The sequence below is a fragment of the Ceratotherium simum genome, chromosome 9 (genome assembly GCF_057802395.1).
Source record: "Ceratotherium simum simum isolate JZ-2026a chromosome 9, ASM5780239v1, whole genome shotgun sequence".
NCBI classification, from domain to species: domain Eukaryota; kingdom Metazoa; phylum Chordata; class Mammalia; order Perissodactyla; family Rhinocerotidae; genus Ceratotherium; species Ceratotherium simum.
Genome location: NC_141908.1, coordinates 48,227,497 through 48,246,422, shown reverse-complemented (window position 1 = coordinate 48,246,422; position 18,926 = coordinate 48,227,497). Strand labels below are relative to the sequence as shown.

The window sequence follows — 18,926 nt, the reverse complement described above, 5'->3', positions numbered from 1 at the left end:
TGTCTTCTGATTTTTTTCCTTCCTTTGCTCTCAGAAGAGGCTGTGAAATTGTCATTCTCTGATGTTTCAACGAAGGTCAGGACTGCCTCTCACTCATTCATAGATGGGAAACATGGATTTGTCCAGAGCAGCTGAGAAGTGATTCTGGAAATATGGCAGATCATGTTTTCTGACTGTGAATGCCTTAGTCACCATGCCGTGGGTGGGTGGGGGCTGCAGCCTATAGCACCAATCCAGGCCATTGAGCACCATTTGCTTGCAAGAAGGAATAAATAGAATTGAAAATGAGGAGCCTGATGGAGGGATAGGAGATTGGGTGGAGAGCAAAGTTTTAGAAAACTCTTTGTTTCTGTCTGGTCCATCTTGGGGTCCCCCACTCCCGAGCAGGACATGTGGTGTGTCCCAATCCTTAGTGAAGTGGTGTGTGAGTAACTGATTACTAATAGTAGATAAGTTGCCAACATATTTATTATTGTCTTGGTTAAAAGATGAGCAGATTCAATGTTATCACTTTAATAATAGAATGATACCACCTGCACACAATTGCATTTCAGGGGTTCTCCTGAGTGGAGAGAAAGGAGTAGTGTTACAAACCTCTGTGCTAAGAGTGATGCTTACCCCCAGCCTGTTTCCTCTGTGCCCTGGTCCTCCTGTGAGCAGCTGTTACTGGTGGACTGTTAATAAGTATTACGATTGTAAATTATTTTCATGTATGAAAAAAAGATTTTGTACATATCTGAGTATTCCTATAGAGGTGTGCTGTGTGTGTGAATTTGTTTTATCCTCTTGATGCATTAGAGTCACTGAGTCAGAAGTTCTGCGTAGGGTGTGAGTTTTGTTTTTAGTATTGCCCTTGTCCTTACTGTGGCACAAAATACGTGAATGTGCACTGAACTTTCTTCCTGCCACTGTCTTTTGACTACTGTGGTTCTCTTCATCTAAGAGGTGAAAGAGGGAAGCCATGGAGTTGGCCATTCTTTGAGGTCTTCGAGTCACACTGAATTGTGTAGCCACACTGGTGGGAAGACAGTGCTCTTGAGCAGTACATCTCCAGCCTCACTGTGCTGGAGTCAGCTGGGGCTCTTGCTACAATGCAGATTCTCATTCAGTAGGTCTAGGGTGGAACCCGGGATCCTGCGTTCCTCAGAGGCTCCCAGGTGGTGCTGGTTATTTTGGTCTGTGCACCCCACTTTGCGTAGCAAGGGTCTAGACTAGAAGGTTGAAGCGACTTCTCTCTCCTGTTTTCCTAGAAGTGTATTGTTCTGTTTCTGGAAGGTTTATGTAAGTGTAGCCCCAGTGGAAACTGTTGGCAAAAAAGTGAATTAGACTTTTCTTGCGTGTGTTTTCTTCTCCTTGAGACGCTTGTGCATTTATTTGTTTTGATTTGTGCCCCTGGCATTAAAAGCCACACTCAATACTGGAGCTGTTTAAAACCCCAAAATTGCACTGTGTGCTAAATTGTTTTCTTGCTGATTTTTACCAAGTCCTTTTTGGGATTGTAGTGACTTGGGCCTCTGATGCAATGGTTAACCCTCAGTAGTCAGGAAGTAGGAATAAACGTGGCTGGACTGGGTAAAGACAGGGGACTGTCAGAGTTAAGAAGCCTTTGGGGGCCGGCCCCGTGGCTTAGCGGTTAAGTGCGCGCACTCCGCTGCTGGCGGCCTGGGTTCGGATCCCGGGCCGCACCAACGCACCGCTTCTCTGGCCATGCTGAGGCCACGTCCCACATACATCAACTAGAAGGATGTGCAGCTATGACATACAACTATCTACTGGGGCTTTGGGGGGAAAAAAATAAAATAAATAAAATCTTTAAAAAAAAAAAAAAAGAAGCCTTTGGGTTCAAACACCAGAGTATTTGACTGGCAGGAGATTAAGCAAAACAGACATTTAATTTTCTCGTATAACAGAAGCCTGGGGCATTCGGTTCCAGGGTTGGTGCAGAAGCCCAGGGATATCACAGAGGGTGTGGGCTGGCTCCTGTTCTCTGTTCTGCACCTCACTAATGTCAGGCAGCACCTGTCCCCGTGGGCTGCTCTTGCTCGAAGCATCACATCCTCACGTGACAGTGTCCCAGACAGGCAGGGGAGTAGGGAGCAAAGGCGCCCTGTAGGATGGTTCTTGTATTCAGGTGGGATGTTTCCCCACAAGAGCCTGCACCATATTCCCTGTGGGTCTTATGGGCCAGGACTAGGGCAGACCCTCAGACCGTTCGCTGGTGGGAGGAACCAAGCACTATGATTGGCTTAGATCAGCATGATTAGTCCCCTGAGGCCTGGCAAACAAAATCTGGATTCTGGTAGAGAAGACAAGGTATGGATGTTGGGTAGTCAACCAACAGTGTGTGCTATGCTGAGAACCTACTATTTATATTCTCAGCTCCCCATCTTATACCTTGCGAAACTGTTGCTCAAGGAAGTTAAGTAAATTAGCCGGGAGTGTCATTGGGATCACTCGCAGGCCTGTTCGATTCCAAAGAGCTTCCTTGGAGTGGAAATGTGGCTCCTTCATCCTCATTGTGCCCTCCCCTTGCTGCCTCTCCTCTTCCCTTTAGTTTCTGGGATTGTTGGTGGGAGACTAGAAATGGTCAGGACCCCATGGCATGCCTCTGAACGGGGGCCACACAAGCCACATCAAGAGTGTCGCTTTGTGGCCTCTTGATAGTTATGCTCCCATTCATGGTGCAATGAAATATCACTATTAGAATAGTCAGAAAACTACTACTATGAGCAAAGTGACGTTATTTCAAGAGGAAACGAGCCCAGTGAGTGTTGGCGGCTGCTGTCCTAGATCTTGCCACATCCTGACTTGGCCCCTTGGGCTCTGGGCTTCTCTTCTTGTTCTGGTTTTGCTGAGTTCTGCTGATCCGGTACCCAGAGGTGTGGCATCCACCTGGGGGACTTGAGGCGTCCCCTTTGCCACCACTGAGTTAGGGTTGCACTGTGCTCTCTCCTGCCTTGGTTTGCAGGGATTCCCAGCGGGCACAAGGGACCACCCTCCCTGTTTCCACTAAGACTTGGCTCTTAGTGCCCAGAGGTCTGATGACACTCTGAAGATGGCAAGCCTCCAGGAGAGTGCAAGTTGTTCCTATTTAATTAAAAAAAAAATAAAACAGAAAAACTGGTAGAAAGGGCTGGGTTTAACTATACATTAAAAAAAAATTGAGAAAGTGATTTGGTCAGTTAAAGAAACTAAAAGCACTGTGCTCAAGTATGTGATAACTGGGTAAGCATTGTGATCAGAAGGAATTGGTACTGGAAGCCTGTTGGCTTCCACATACATGACAAATTATGGTCGGGGATGGGCTGCCTCGTTATTCTTCAAATGCCTTGTTGGGAGGGAGATTTTGACCAGAGTGCTATGATCAGAACTGCCCTGCAGGAAGATTAATCTGGATGGAATGAGGGGTCTGGACTGCAGTTGGAAGAGGCACTCCTCTGATTCTGTAACTGCTAAAGCTGTGACTTGCCCTAGTTTGTGTTTTCCTTCTCTTACCAAGAGAATCAGGGGGAAAGGGGACCTAGGAATTGCCAGCAAACAGAAGGTGACACCTTTGGTGCTGAGTGGAGTATATTGGGCATATTGCATATTTCTTCTATTCGTGTTGTTTAGGTCATCTCATATTTTCCCGTGTTAGCTCCCACTAGAAGGCCAGGGTTTTGTCTGAAGCAGAGCTCTGTAAGTGTCATGGTGTCTAAACTCATGGCGTTTGGACACCGTTGTGCACACCCTATGTTTACTGGAGGTAAGTAGCTTGCTGGTGCACCACTGACACATGTTCTACTATAAAAACAGCATGAAAAGAGCAAAATACATTGTTGAAAACAAAACAACTTTCTATAGTCTCTTCCTAACAGAAGAAAATATTTGCTTCTCTTTTATACCCATTATTATATAGTTTGCATAATTTAAATTATAATGTACTTCTTTATATGCTTTTTTGTTAATCCAACATTGGTGATATAACATTTTTAAGGAAACCTGTGGGACTCAGAAAGGCCGGATGCTGGCAGCCCTGAAAATTTAGCCCTGGTGTTTAGAAGTACATTTCAATTTTGCCAGTAAAGTCCTGAGAGTCTCTCATGAGAAAAAAAACTGGGAATCAAACCAAATTATGAAAGGATTGTTTTTGATGATATAAAAATGACATTTAGGATTAACCAGAGAACCTCAAACTAGTTTTTCTGTGGTGGGTAATCACAACTTGATCTTTACTCAAGGAAGAAGAGCTTAGGAGTTGTGGAGTATTAACCCCATTATTCCATTTTGCATTGCTTTTTCAGTACAGAAAAATACACTGAATTTTCCCAAAATGGAGACTGCGGCTAAATGGCTAAGTCCTCTGTGAAGGACTGTGGATTTTATTCCGACCCTCAATAACTTGCTTGTGGTCTTTGGCAAGTCATTTAATCTTCTTATTCCTTCCTCTTTTTCAATTCCAGTATCTACTAAATCATCATATTTTCTTAAGAATTTGTGTAATCCTTTCCATTTTCAGGGTCTCTATTCAAATACAGGCCCTGTTGATGTTACTCCTGGGCTATGGCTCTGGTCTTCCCTGCTTCTAGTCTTTCTCCTTTCCTGAACATCCCTGCATAATTACATATCCCAAATTTTCCTCTTTGCTAGAGAGAGAGCAACAGTAGTCCAGGGTGCTAATTGGATCAGCTTCCCTTACCTGGTATCAGACTCTGGGGTTGGGCTCCTCGACAGTCTCAGTGCTCCCTCGCTTTTCTAGGTCATGGCCTCTGGGGTAAAGAGGCTGCTTCTAGCCAGGAACTACCGGGGCCCCTGCAGCGATGGGGGCTCCCGTTGCCTCAGACCCCCAACCAGCGTCTAGGAGGTCTGAGAGATCAGTATCCCTTGTAACCCATTTTGAATTTGTTTTAGGAAGCTCTCAACTATCAAATGTTGATTCCATTGTTCTCTAGCCAAGTGTTGAATTGACCTAAGCCAATTTTTTCGTGCACAAGTCAGGTTCCTTTTCACAGATGTTAGTAGATGTTTGAGGTAGGTTAGGGCTGGCTACTCACCCACAAAGTCACTTCCAGGTTTTAAGGAAGTCAAGTTTTAGACCAAATTTTGCTATTCATTAGCAAGCAAGCCCCTCAAGAACACAATTTGTTTTGTAAGTGCGGGGAAATCCTTGTTCTCTGTGCTTCTGGGTGAATGAAAAATTCAGACATGCCAAGATTTCAGATGCAGTTTTCTTGTACCCTTATGCCTGGCATCCAGAATACAACTAGACATGGAACTGGCTAGGGATTTAGCTTACACGTGAGCCTGGCTGGATTCTTTCATTCTACTCATGCAAGAGTGGGGCATATATCTAAATTATCTTAGCCATTCTCTGTGTGCTAACTCCCTTTACTTTCACCAATGAAAGCCTGTTTCTAACATGCATCATCCCTGTCAACAGGTCACTATTTTCCCCAATAATAACGCCTTTTGGGCATTCACTTGGCTCATACTTATCTATGCTTAGATACGGATAACAGAAACACTTCTGGAAGCTGCCTCTGGCATCCTGAATCAGATGCTACCAGAACCTTCCAGCACTGGACATTCTGACACAGAATGCCAGTTGTCTTCTTGGATTGCAGTATCACAAACATAATATTGCGTGGTGTATGTTGAAGTATTTCAGGTAAATTTTAGACATCATAACAACACAGTTGGCAAACTAGTTTTGCAGGCTAAATCGGACAGGCAGAATTGCTTTATTTTGCGTTTCCACTTTTTTAAAAAAATGAATTTGTTGCCAACAACAACAAGAAAGAGAGGTTTTGCATGAAGATCTCAATGTTTAGCTTTCTCTTGGAAAACTAGGACATCTGCAGCACCAGGTCCATATTCCTCTATGGCAGCTTTCTTTCCCCACTGGATAGCAGCAGCCTGCTTTAGACCTAGCGGGGAGGGCATTGAGAATGGCTCCTGGGACAGGCCCAGCACTTCCTAATGTCTCCCTAGGATGAGACTAAGTATCAAGAGGTCTTGATCATTGAGGTGGTGCTGTTGGTTTTCAGGACCTCTTCACTCCTTTATTTTCCTGCCTGGCCCCTGTAGGTGTCTGAGTTTTTGACCCCCGCAGCTGTCGGGCAGTTTTTCTTCTTGGCTCAACACTTGTGCTTTGCTCATGCTGTTTCTTTGTCTAGAGCGTTGTTTCCTGTTAGGCTTGCCTGTCCAAATCTTAACCTCATCTTCAAGGCCAGGTCCAAGGCCCACTTGGATGCAGAGTCTTTTATGGAGGTTATGGTCCTAGCTCCTCTTCGTCTATACAGACAGCAGAGCACGGCATTTGATGTTACACATTGTTCTCGTGTTTTATTGTTTCACATCCTCTCACTCACTCCAAGATGGTAATATTCTTAAGGTCAGGAAATATATCTTTCTCATATTTTATATTTACCACTGTAAAAATGTTAATGTTCAGCCCAGTTGCCTTGTTTTTTTTTTTTTTTTTTGATGAGGAAGATTGGCCCTGAGCTAACATCTGTTCCCCTCCTCCTCTATTTTTTGTATGTGTATTTTTTGTATGCTGCCACAGCATGGCTTGATGAGTGGTGTGTAGGTCCACACCCAGGATCTGAGCCTGCGAAACCCAGGCCACCGAAGCAGAGTGTGCGAACTTAACCACTACACCACTGGTCTGGCCCAAGTTGCCTTGTTTTTTAAAAGGCAGAGAACAGTAGCTTATTGATCTACCTAACAATTATTGTAAAGCAGATCTATACGTGGTGAGAAGAAGTAGGAGAGTGTTATCAATCTGAAAGTAATATAAAAATAGACATAACCAAGAAGCCTGATGAGGAAACCAAGGCCCAGAAAGGTTAAGTGCCTCTCTGGAGTCCCATGGTTGGGTAGTACCTTTGTCTTCGGCCTAACCACTTGGCTACCCAGCCCTTGCCCGTTAGCATTGTGCTATTTCCTGGAGGATTTACCACTTTCCAAATCAGGTATCTGTACTGCAAAATCCTGCAGATCCTCTTCAAGGCTTAGCATTCACTTATCAAAATAAGACAATTCCTGAAGTTATGTAAATCGTACACCACAAATTAGGCAAAGGAGATGGATGCATATTAAATTAACCACACTCTAACACAAAGGCAGCTGTGAAAAAGCCCCAAGGCATCAAGAGTCAGGATGCCTAGGATGCTTTCATCCTTAATAAGAAGAAGCAGAATGTCCTCTGCTGATGGCCCTTCCCTTAGTGGAGGGAACCATGTACCTGGACAAAGACAAAGCTTCTGGTGCAAAGGCAACACTGGTGAGGGCACGGAGGGTGATGGGTTCAGGGAATAAAAAGGAAGTAATTTAGCAGGGCTGGAGCTCAAATTCTGAATTGGGAGTAGTGATAAATGAGGCGGGAGAGGAAAGGGGAGTCAGGTTTGCATGTTATGCTGAGGGATTTTGACTTTTTCTTGGGGGAGCAGGGAGCCTCTAAAGACTTGTAAGGAAGGGTCAAGTCTGTGACATAGCAAGGCCTGGGTGCTGGAGCATGGATCTGGGGAAAGAAGAGGGTGATGACTTAGGAGCTGCCACAGGAATTTTGGCTGAAACCAAGGCAGTGGCAGTGGGGAAGGAGAGAAGTGGATGGATTCAAAAGATACGAGGGCCTTTTAGTTACCGGGATGACAGCATTCTTTCTGGTTAGAGATGCAGTTATTCCTGGAGGCAGGAAGATGGGCTGGCTAACGTTATGTGAAGCCTTTGATTCCGTGTTGCCAGAGAAATGTCCATGGTTTCTGACCCAAGTGTGTCTGGCTCCACTCCCTTTGGCTGTATAGATGTACCCTTCGGAAACAAGGGCGCTTTTCACTGTGACTGTTCCACCGCCTCGTTCTCACTGTCATATGTGAGCTGTCTCGACTACAGAATATACCAGTTTTCCTGTTTATACAAGCACGCTATGTACTGTGTTCCAAGTGTTCTGTTTCTCAGTACGTATAAATCTTTCTTTATACACATTAGCCATACATAGGAGCAAATTGTGTATTTATTCTGAAGTCATAAGAGTGAGTAGATGTTACCATTGGTGTTTTCTCCTTCTGGAATTTTTGTTTTGAGCTGTAAAGACGTTTAACCATCTGTTTATGACTTTAAATTTGAGTGTTCTAGGTGGAGGTTATGAATAAATATGTGAATCATGAAAGATACATTGAAGGGGCATTATCAATAGCGAATTGCTACTATGCATCTTTCTCAGCTGTTTTTGCAGATTTAAAAGAGTCTAATGTAATCAGATGGTATTTTTAAGAAATTAAAAAAAATCTAATAATAACTATGGATTTTTATCTGGATTATATCTTTTAGGAAGAGACTTTGGGCTGTAGGGTTACTTCAACTGCACTTAAAAGAATCTCTTTTTCCTTAAAGCAACTTTTACCCATATCCTTAATTAGTTACAGCTGATATGTATTTATTTAATATTATCATGTTACAGAATTACTTTAATAAAAATGGAATGTTGGATTTATTGTTGAACTGCTTTTCAGAAGTATAAATTAAGTTGAAGTTAATATTTTTGAAAGCCTTATCATATTGTCTTTTCCTCTAGCCGAATATGGTAGATGCTTACAAATGATTCAATTCAATTAGCTCTTCTGTAAGAGAATGGATTTTATCTCCTCCTACCTACAGGAGACTGGTTCACTGGTTCCAGAGATTTCTTTTCACAAGGCTTTATTTTTCTGACTGCAATATAAGAATTCAAAGTTTTAGAGTTTGGCACATATGTGCAAATGAAATTATAGAGCATTTTCAAAATACACTGTTGCTCAATACTAACATGAGAGTAGCAGTTGGAACAAAGTCTCCATTTGTCAATTTTTATTCCCTTTACTTGTAGTTGAAATCCTGTTGGGAGTTGAGTAAATTTAAATGTCAATATAATGAAACAGACAACATATTTCAACTCAGGGAACTGGTTACAGTGTTACTGCATAACTTAATATTGTAGATCTAAAGCAAATGCTAATACATTTTTGACCTTGGTTTGCACTGGACCTTGTTCTTTGGTAATTGTCGTCCTCCCGGCAATCAACAAAGGGATCCAGCAAAGGAGAATTATATGAGAGCAATTTGAAGGGGCTCACACTACATAGTCTGCTGCAGCATTTTGAGGTGTTGACTGTCTTTTAATTACTATTTACTAGCTTGCTATCAAGCTGTCCTTGAGTTGGCTCTTACTGTAGGTCTATACTAGCCCTAAGCAATTGGTACTTTAACTTATTAACTAATTTTAACCTTTAGTAAACTAATCTAAGCAGAAATGTATGCATTAATAATCACTGGGTATCCCTTCTCTCCTGTCACATACAAACATCATTTTTGTGTATATGCATGTACGTATATACAGTAAGCCTAATTAGTTCATCTTCTCACAAAAAGAACTTCTAGTGTATAATGGATGTGAAGAAGAGGATTATTTCATTCTACAAACTATTCCATCTATACCTAGGAGAATTATCCAGAAAGCAAACATTGAAAAGAAAAAAATCTTTGCTGACTGAGTTTTTCCTGTGTGTTGATTGCTACGTGTGGACAGACCTGGGCGCGTTGGCTTTATGTACCTGGATTTGTGGATTTGCCATTACGATTCTGGCTAAGGTGTTAGAGAGCACTGCTTAAGCAAGGGCATGGGAATGTGGCAGATGAATGTTATTCATCCTTTATTTAAAAAAAAATCTACTCCCTCAAACACTGATGATGTAGAATCAAAGAAGCTAGAAAATAATCATGATCAAAGAAAAACATAAAAAGAAACTACATCACTTACTAGTTTTAACCGCCTCCACTGCTATTCGTATAAATGATTTTCTAAAATGAATCTCAGTAAAAGCTAAGATCTTTTATATTTAGGGCTTTGGGAATGTGTTTGTATTTTTATTGATGCAATCCTTTATGGTTAATTATGACTTTTGATACCTTTTGGGTAGAAAATATAATTTAGGGGGCTGGCCCCGTGGCGTAGCGGTTAAGTGAGCACACTCTGCTGCTGGCGGCCCAGGTTCGGATCCTGGGCATGCACCACGCACCGCTTGTCAAGCCATGCCATGGCGGCGTCCCGTATAAAGTAGAGGAAGATGGGCACGGATGTTAGCTCAGGGCCAGTCTTCCTCAGCAAAAAAAAAAAAAAATAAAAAAATAAAAGAAAGAAAAGAAAATATAATTTGGTATGCTGAGCTTTTGGGCTGCTGGGCTTGCTGACCGATTACCTGAGATGGTGTTCTCTAAAGTGTAGAGGGTAACAGATGGCAGGATTGCCCTGGTGTACACGTGAGAGAGCTCCATGATGTTTGGAACAATTCTTCACCACGGTAAAGCTCACCAGGAAGAGAGATGTTCATAAGGTCAGAATTTGTAAGCAATAATGTCTTACATAAAATGAGTGATTTTTTTTTTTTTCTTTCAGATTTTGGGGTGAGTGCATTCTTAGCAACAGGGGGTGATGTTACTCGGAATAAAGTAAGAAAAACATTTGTTGGCACCCCGTGTTGGATGGCCCCTGAAGTCATGGAACAGGTAAAAAAAAAAAAAAAGTGATATTCTGATTTTTGATTGACATAGTTCAGTAGTACGTATCATCAATATGCTAACATTTCATTCATATCTATCATTTTACTAGAGTGCATCATGTAACTAAGATTTACTTCCCGATTGCTGGGCCTTAGCAAAGTAATGTCAAAGTTGTGCATACACAGCTGTGGACTTGCGACATGGTATGGACTCCGTGATGTGTAACATGCCTGCTGTATAATTGTTTTTCCCTGGTTCCTTTCTTAGGTGAGAGGCTATGACTTCAAGGCTGACATGTGGAGTTTTGGAATAACTGCCATTGAATTGGCAACAGGAGCAGCGCCTTATCACAAGTATCCGCCTATGAAAGTAATTACTATTGGCAGTAATATGTCGGGTTTGAAATATGATTTAAGGGAATCTGTTCTGTAATTCTCTTAAACATAGTCATTTTTCTCTTAGACCTGAGGGGAATTAACGGAGGAATGCCGCCAAGTTAAATGTTGTGTGATGTTCTCAGTGGAAGGAATAGGACAAAAGTAGTACATTTCCCGGCTCTGAAGCTCACTGTACATTCTCAGCACAGAGCTGACTCAAGAATGTGATCAGCTTGGTCGATGGAGGTTGATAGCTGTCACGAATGCTGTTCATTACTCTCTTGATAGCAGAATACCCCCAACGCCCCCCACCCAGGAAATCTAAAAATAGATTACAGTGATACCATCTTTGCAGATAGATTTCCCAAATTTTCAGCCTTTTTTTTTTAAGGGTCTATAACATTTCTCCCCTGTTCTCATAGTGTCATGTTGGTGACTCATCTGAAATAAGTGAGCCTAATGTTTTTAGGAAACCATATGTTTGGATACTATTTTCAGATTTTTTGTTACTCTTTTAACTGGCCTACATCATTATTTCTCTTAGTTCTGATGGTATCAGGGCTAATTTACCCAACTGGATTTTGTTTTGAGGCTGAAATAGTTCAGTGGAAATTATGAAGGTATTTTACAGACAATATGGTCCGTATTTGTTTCAACTTTTTCCTAGGAAAATATTGGAAAAATTTAGGAGGAAACCCTGAGGCTGAAAAAAGTTAAATAAGTTTACTGATTAAAAAGTTAATACATACTTATTGTAGAAAATTTGAAAGTACAAATAAGAATAAAGAAGAAAATAATTATCCATAATCTCATCAACCACAGACAATCCTTATTAAGGTTTTAGTATAGTTCATTACATTGTTTTTCTCTATATTTATAAACATATTTTTAACATAGTTAAAATTTTGGGGGAGGGGTATGTATACATACCTGATTTTTTTAGCAGAAAATTTAAAGTTAAGGTGTAAACAAACGCCGTGACCTTTTGAGAAAAAGTACTGAAGCCACTCTGAGGACTTTTTCTTCCATCTGGTTTTTCTGTATTATTTTTTCTTGTTTCTTATTTTCTTTCTTTCCCCAATCCTTAGTGTTTCCCACCTGAATCCAAAGTCACATTGCTCATCCCAGCCTGAGGTCCTGCCAGACTTTTGTTCAGACTTCACACTTCTCCCACTTTCTTCTGTTTGCAGTTATCCTCCACAGACCATCACCTGTCACTTTAATCCTTTACCTCTTCACACATCTGAAAGTGTTTGAAAAGTCTTGACCTGTATAGCTTTGCGTAAATTAAGGCTGATTTATACATTAAGAGGTTTATTCATTTTGTAGATCGATAGTTTACTGTAAATTCTACTCTTTTGTAAAGCAAATATTTTTGATGTTAGTGCGAAAGAGTGGAATTTTTACCTTTTTGATTTGAAGCTGTATTTTGATTTTGTTTTTGTCCCCCCTCCAAAAGCAGCATGGCCATTTTGCTCTGGTTATGATTTTTTAGTAACTCAGTTGTATTCTGGCTATTTTTTAGTGTCTTACTGTCTCAATTTTGCCAAGTCTTTAAGCAATTTTCTGTATGTTTTCTTGTTTAAAAAAAAAAAAGGGAAATCATGTGTTACCTCCTGGGATGTTGTGGATTTATTTTTAGGGTTGGCAGTGTGTTACAGAAGCCTTGAGTACAGGCAGTTCCTTACTTATGAATGACCTGACACATGAATGTTCACTGCTGCTCTGGGCCTCTGTTTCTCTCCCCTCTGCCACCCCCTTTCCCAGCCAGAGCCCCAGCCTTCACTAAGCTCTTGCTGGAGCTACGTGCTCCTTGAGCTGTGTGAGAGCCAGTTCCTTCCCAGGAAGCTCCGTCCTGGTCGTTTTGGGAGCTCTTAACACACAGAGCAGATTTTGTAAGTTCTGTCAATGGAATAACGAAAAGGTCAAAGGGCACATGGACAGATTTGCAAAGAGAATGAGTACTTCCGATACACGCATTCTGGAAATTTAAACTCATGGGAAAGCACGTTTGTACCTAATCAAGGATGTTCTTGGATGCTTTTGGGAGAAATTAAAAACTCGATTGTAGCAATTGCTGTACTGAGATTGTGTCTTCATGTTTGTTTCTGCTGCAGGTGTTAATGTTGACTTTGCAAAATGATCCACCCACTTTGGAAACAGGAGTTGAGGATAAGGAAATGATGAAAAAGTACGGCAAGTCCTTTAGAAAATTACTTTCACTGTGTCTTCAGAAAGATCCTTCCAAAAGGTATGTCCAACTTAGTGGATGAGTTAATGACCTGGTTTGAGTTACCACAGAGCTTTGTTTGTGGATGCGGAAAGGCTGTGTGAGGACACCTGACAGGTACTTCTAATTCAAGGGAAATCCTGCTCTGGCCCCCAGATCTCCAACCTGTTAATGAAAGACGGCATGGGTCCAAAAGGGAGAGAAGTGAGTGAGGACAAGGGAGAGGCAGAGGAAAATTTTTAGTGTTAATGAGATTCACTGTGCTTGTTAGGTGTGGGCTCTGTTATCAAAGGAAATGAAATAAAGCAGAAATCAAAAGAAGTTGGCAGTGGTGCATTCAGAAGCTGAGCTAGTATTCTGCACTGTGTAGGTTGAGCTGACCTCTTAGGATTTTATATCCTGCTCGCTCCAGTCTAAACCAGGCAGAGCTATTGAATTTTGCATGAGCTTCCTTTTAGTTGCAGAACAAGTTGTTTGTGCTGTTTAAAAGATTATCAATAAAGAAGATTTAAGATTTTTACGTTAGAAAGGTTAATCATATAAACAGAAGCAAATGGTTTTAAATTGACTACAGTCTTTCCTCTTTATTCTTGGGTTATTGCCTTGCACTTTACTGTATCTGTTTTCTAAGTTTGTTTTCTTCCTTCTTAATTTCTGTGACTTTGAAATATCCTGGATAGTGATAATAGAGCCCAGTGTCCTCTGTCACTTAAAGGAGAATGTTAACGATGTGAACCACACACAGGCCTTGCCTGGGTAGAGTACCTTTGTAGGACTTGGTTGCGTGTGGCACCATCCCAACATACAGTGAACGGAGATTCCAGACCTGGAGGGGCCTCTGAGAAGTTACTGGCTACCTTCATCCACCCAACGGTCCAAAAACTGGCTTCTCTTCTGAAACTTTCTTTTTCAGGGAAGGACCCTGCTTTTAGAATGATTCCTTTATTCTTATCTTAAATTCTTTATGAAACCTGAGCCTTTTACCTTTACGTGGTCATCTGCTCTTTGAGTAGGCTACCCTTCTCTAGATTAAACACAATTTTTATTATTTTACCCATTCTTGTAGCCTCTCTCTACTTTTCTTTACATCTTACTGAATTTGCGTTGAATGTTTTCTCCATCAGTCACCTTTCTCGTGGAGCTGGGTCTAAATAGATGTTTGCTGTTAAGCATCTTGAAATTATTTATTGTAAAAGGTATGATTATTTTGTCACACTTATAGACTATTTCTGCTTAAACATCTCAGTGGCCCGTTATATTTGATTTGCATGGCTTGTTTTCCCTCCAAAGTCATAGTGATCTTTCATTGAGGTTATTTTTTCACTCTCCTATTGGGTGAAAATGCTCTTAGATTCTGATTTTCTTCTTCAATACTTGCTTGCCTTCCTCTTGTATTTGATGTCATCTTCAAACATAAATTTTTGGCATCACCAAGGAAACAGAATTTGATTCTCCAGTGAGAGAAGTACTTGTCTTCCCAGTTTGCACTGGGTTATTATTGATGGTCTTTGTGATTCTCAAACTAGTTGAGGTCCCACCTAATGGTGGTGATGTGTAATATCACACAATTTCAGCTTTTTAAGAAAATGATTCTGTAGGGTAGAATTGTTAGTGTACTTAACAATATCGCAATATATTTCAGAGATTTGTAATTTGGTCAAAATAGATTAGATCATCATACATTATATTTAACAAATGATCCTTATTACTTAATAATCTTGAAAGTCTTTCCAGGTTTTATTTATTCTATGAGTCAAATATCAGATTCCTACCACCCCACCAAAAAAAAAGAGCCATACACCATATATTTGAATTCTTACAAAGTCTTTCCCTCAGAGTACTCTCTTAGTAACATTATTGATCTACAAGTATTAATAGTTTAAGGTAGTCTTTTAGATATTTTCTCTGTAGTGTAATCTATACTCACTATTGTGTAACTGTCCACTATAACAGACAGTTAGAGAGTGTTGGTGGTGCACAGACTTCCCAGGTGACACTTTCTCGTAATGAAAAGATATGGATGTGGGGAGTTTGGGGGAAAAAAAAGATTCATGAGATGTGAGAATGGAAAAAAGCAATATTGTTGAATTATTTATTATATAGGAGGCAATTTTAAAATATGTATTCATTACTGAAATAATAAGTAAACATTTAATTGCAGCGCAATTCTGAAAGAAACTTTGCATATTTCCGGTCCTCTCTGCCTTTGCTTATGTTGTCCAAGGTGCCTCCTCTTCCTGTCTCTCCCTTCCACCTCTTTCAACACTTAGTTCAAAAGCCCCATTTTCTTAGAGTTAGATACATCTGGGTGAGATTGCTGGACTTCTTTATCTTCAACTGCATGACTTAGTTTCATCGTCAGTAGAATGGGCCTAATAACACCTACTTTGTAGGATTGCTGTGAGGATGGAGTGAGATAATGCACTTAAAACAGGTGGCACAGTGCCTGGGGTTCCTAAGTACTCAGAAAATTGGGGTTGCATTCCTTGTCTGCCTTTTTTTCCCTGACCCAGTGGAGTTATCACAACTATTAGTTTTCCTACAGCACGTTGAGGATAGGTCTCTTGTAGCACTTACCACACTGTGTACATTTATTGACTTAACACATCCAATTTCCTCATCAGTTTGTAAGTTTTTTAGAAGGAGAGCCTGTGCCACATATCTTTATAGCCACAGTGTGTGGTCTGCATTACATACTCAATAGTATTTCTTGAACAACTGGAGATGATTCAGAGCTTGCAATTTTGGGATGATTTGGACCCATTGAAAAGAGTTTTCAGAAACAGACCAGATTCGAGTGGATTGAGGAGTGAATGCAAGATTTTTGATACTTTATATTTATTTCTATTGCCTACATAGAGATCATCTGCTTATAATCTGAAAGCAGTTGACTGGTACCAAAGCCCTGGTATTGCTGAGTATCTTTTCAGCAATGAATGAAAAAATATTGTAGGGGAACAGTGACCAGGACAGAGTCACTCCTATTCAGTAGCCCTCAGGCTAGCTGAGAAGGGGCTGTGTTTTCTGTCAATCTTGAGAGCTCATGGAATTTTCCTAATATAAGAGAGCTGGGGTGTTGGAGCTCTTTGCCTCATCGAAGTCTATGCTCTGCATTGGCATAGACAAAGAGTTGCTTATATTTGCATAGCAGAACGTTTTGCTGTTTCTTAAAAAAATGAGCCTTAATCTTGTAGATTACATGCTTCATAGGGATGGCAACCATAAAAGGAACCAGCGTTTTCTTTGAGCAACAAAGGGGTGGATGTTGCATAGGTAAATCCATTAGAAATGAATAAAACTTGAGTATTTCTTTTGGCAGGAGGGGGAGGGTGGGAAGTGCAGCTCTGCCTGAGGTCAGTGAGCTGTTAGAAATTATAATGCAAATTGTTTGAACTATTTAAACTGTATCATATTCATCCTGAATCCTTTGAAAATTATTTTAAGTCTCAGTGGACTTGGGCTCATCCATATGTATTAACTGAATCCTTTGAGAGATTTTCTTCTGAGACTGTTGGTGCTTGGAGAATACTGCATTGTTTTTAAGGATTTAAAATTGAATCATCATTCAAAATCTGGACATCATTTTGGTTGCTGGTATAGTGTTTTAACATTTCTTGTAAAACAGTGTTTGTATTTGTATTACATTGTATTGCTTGATAATTGTTAGTGGGTATGGGAGACATAACTGGGCTTGCAGAGTTCTTTCTCCTGTAGTACTCAGCTAAGAGGCAGGCAGCATTGATGGTTCCGCGTTAACCGTACGCTGCTAGTTGCTAGAGCATAAGACTAAAACAAACAAAACACACAAAAAATTAACAGCATGCACCTCGGCTTTTCTCATACCTTCTATCACATTCTTCCTCCCTCATTTTCCCCATTCTTTCCAGATCCATTTTTCTGTACTTTCTTATGGGTATAGTTTGGCACGTGTAGGATTCTACCCCAAAGCATAAAAAGGACCTGCTATTTAGTTCTCTGTATAAAGTAGGAATTACCTACTATTTAACATAAATATTAAGCCTATTAAAAAGAGGAATGTGGCTTCTTTAAACCATTTCTCATTTCTTATATGATTGTGTTTTTGTATTTACTGATGAAGTCTAAGAGTGGAGTGCAGAGAAAGGAGTTTTCTCTGCAGCGTGCTTTTCCTCTTTGCAGTTTTGGTTACCATAGAAATGACCTTGCTGGGGAAGGGAGAGTATTTTCCCAGCCCTGTATCTCAAGGCATGTCTGGCATTTCCCAGCCTTCCCTTTACATTGGTCCTACACTTGACCCTTAGTGTGCAGAAGAAGGGGGGACACAGAGGAGAAAGCATTTTGGCTCTCCACCTCAGTACCTCCACTGTGCACACACTTTGCCTTTCCTTTTTTTTTTTTTGTTACCTTGAGTCTTATTTTCATTACATTATATTTCTATTCCCTACTATATGGGGCAGTTGCTTAGAATTTGGTGCTGACTAAATCTAGCTCTACGAGTTGTGGTTCTGTGTCCGAATGTCTAGTAGCATCACTTTTACCCCATATTTGATTATAGTATGAAATTGAGCTATAGCAGTTTTATGGTCCGTGCTAGGCATTGGGGATATAAAAAATGAATACTGTGTGGTCCCTGTCTTGGAAGGGCTTATAACTCAGTGGGGTGGAGGCGGGAGACATAGGTACAGATTATTACAGAATGGGAGTGTGAGTAGATTGGTGTGCAAGGACCAAGTAGGGAGCAATGAATTCTACTTGGACGAGCTGGGAGAAGTATCTCTGAAGACGGATGACATTTAGATCGGTTCTTGACAGATGAGCAAGAGTGTGCCAGTTGGTTACAGAAAATTCTGAAGCAAGAAAAGCAGTGTGTGCTTAGTCACGAAAGAGCAAGAGTTGAGTGAGAACATCATTGTCGCTGGAGGATAGAGTTCACCTCTGGTGTGATGGGAGACAAGTCTGGAGGAGTCAGGATCTCTCAGGCCACTGAAATTCGATAAGAAATTGTTTTTTTTTTTAGAAGCTAACTTGGGAGCAGTGTGGATGATGGGTTGGAATGAGGAAGAGAGAAATGGCAGAGAGACTAGCCAGGAGGCTTTTGTAACTGTATTAGCCAGAGGCAATACACAACAGAGGGGTTTCAACCATAACAGTGGCCTTAAGTTCCTTAATCATCTTCATTTTCTTAGGTTTCTTTTCACTTTTTTTTTTTTTTTTTTGTGAGGAAGATCAGCCCTGTGCTAACATCTGCCAATCCTCCTCTTTTTTTGCTGAGGAAGACTGACCCTGGGCTACCATCCATGCCCATCTTCCTCCACCTTATATGGGACGCCGCCACAGTGTGGCTTGTCAAGCAGTGTGTCACTGCACGCCCGGGATCTGAACCGGCGAACCCCGGGCTGCACAGTGGAGCGCACGCACTTAACAGCTTGCGCCACTGGGCCGGCCCCTCTTTTCACTTTTTAAAAATTTTTTATTTTTGTATGCCCCTTGGTTTTTAAAATTTTGTTTCATATTGTGAGGTACCAAGCGTGCTCAGTCCATTGTGTAATATGTTCTCTCAGTAGCCTGCTCCTTCCACCCAAACACGATTCAAGTGTTTGAATGTTCTGACCTTCCTCTGACAGTCTAACCACATGCTCTAACCCTTATCTGCTAGATTGTAAGTTGCTGAGGGTAGTATTTATGTCTGTCATATTTACTATATGCCTATCACCTAGCATAATGCCTGACAAATAGTAGATGCTCAAAAAATATTTACCGAGAGAATGAAAGGATGACTTTGGAGTAGCTGGAGGCCGAAAACATTGCTGATGATCAGTGAG

At 41.0% G+C, this 18,926-nt stretch overlaps 1 protein-coding gene across 1 annotated transcript in view; it reads left to right on the top strand.

The window, feature by feature from the left end:
• STK39 (serine/threonine kinase 39) overlaps positions 1–18,926 on the top strand; it is a 278,513-nt gene that overhangs the window by 90,240 nt on the left and 169,347 nt on the right. The window contains exons 6-8 of the mRNA XM_087435340.1: positions 10,415–10,524; positions 10,786–10,887; positions 13,013–13,146. Coding sequence (XP_087291466.1) covers positions 10,415–10,524; positions 10,786–10,887; positions 13,013–13,146 — 346 coding nt within the window. The remainder of the gene's footprint in view (positions 1–10,414; positions 10,525–10,785; positions 10,888–13,012; positions 13,147–18,926) is intronic.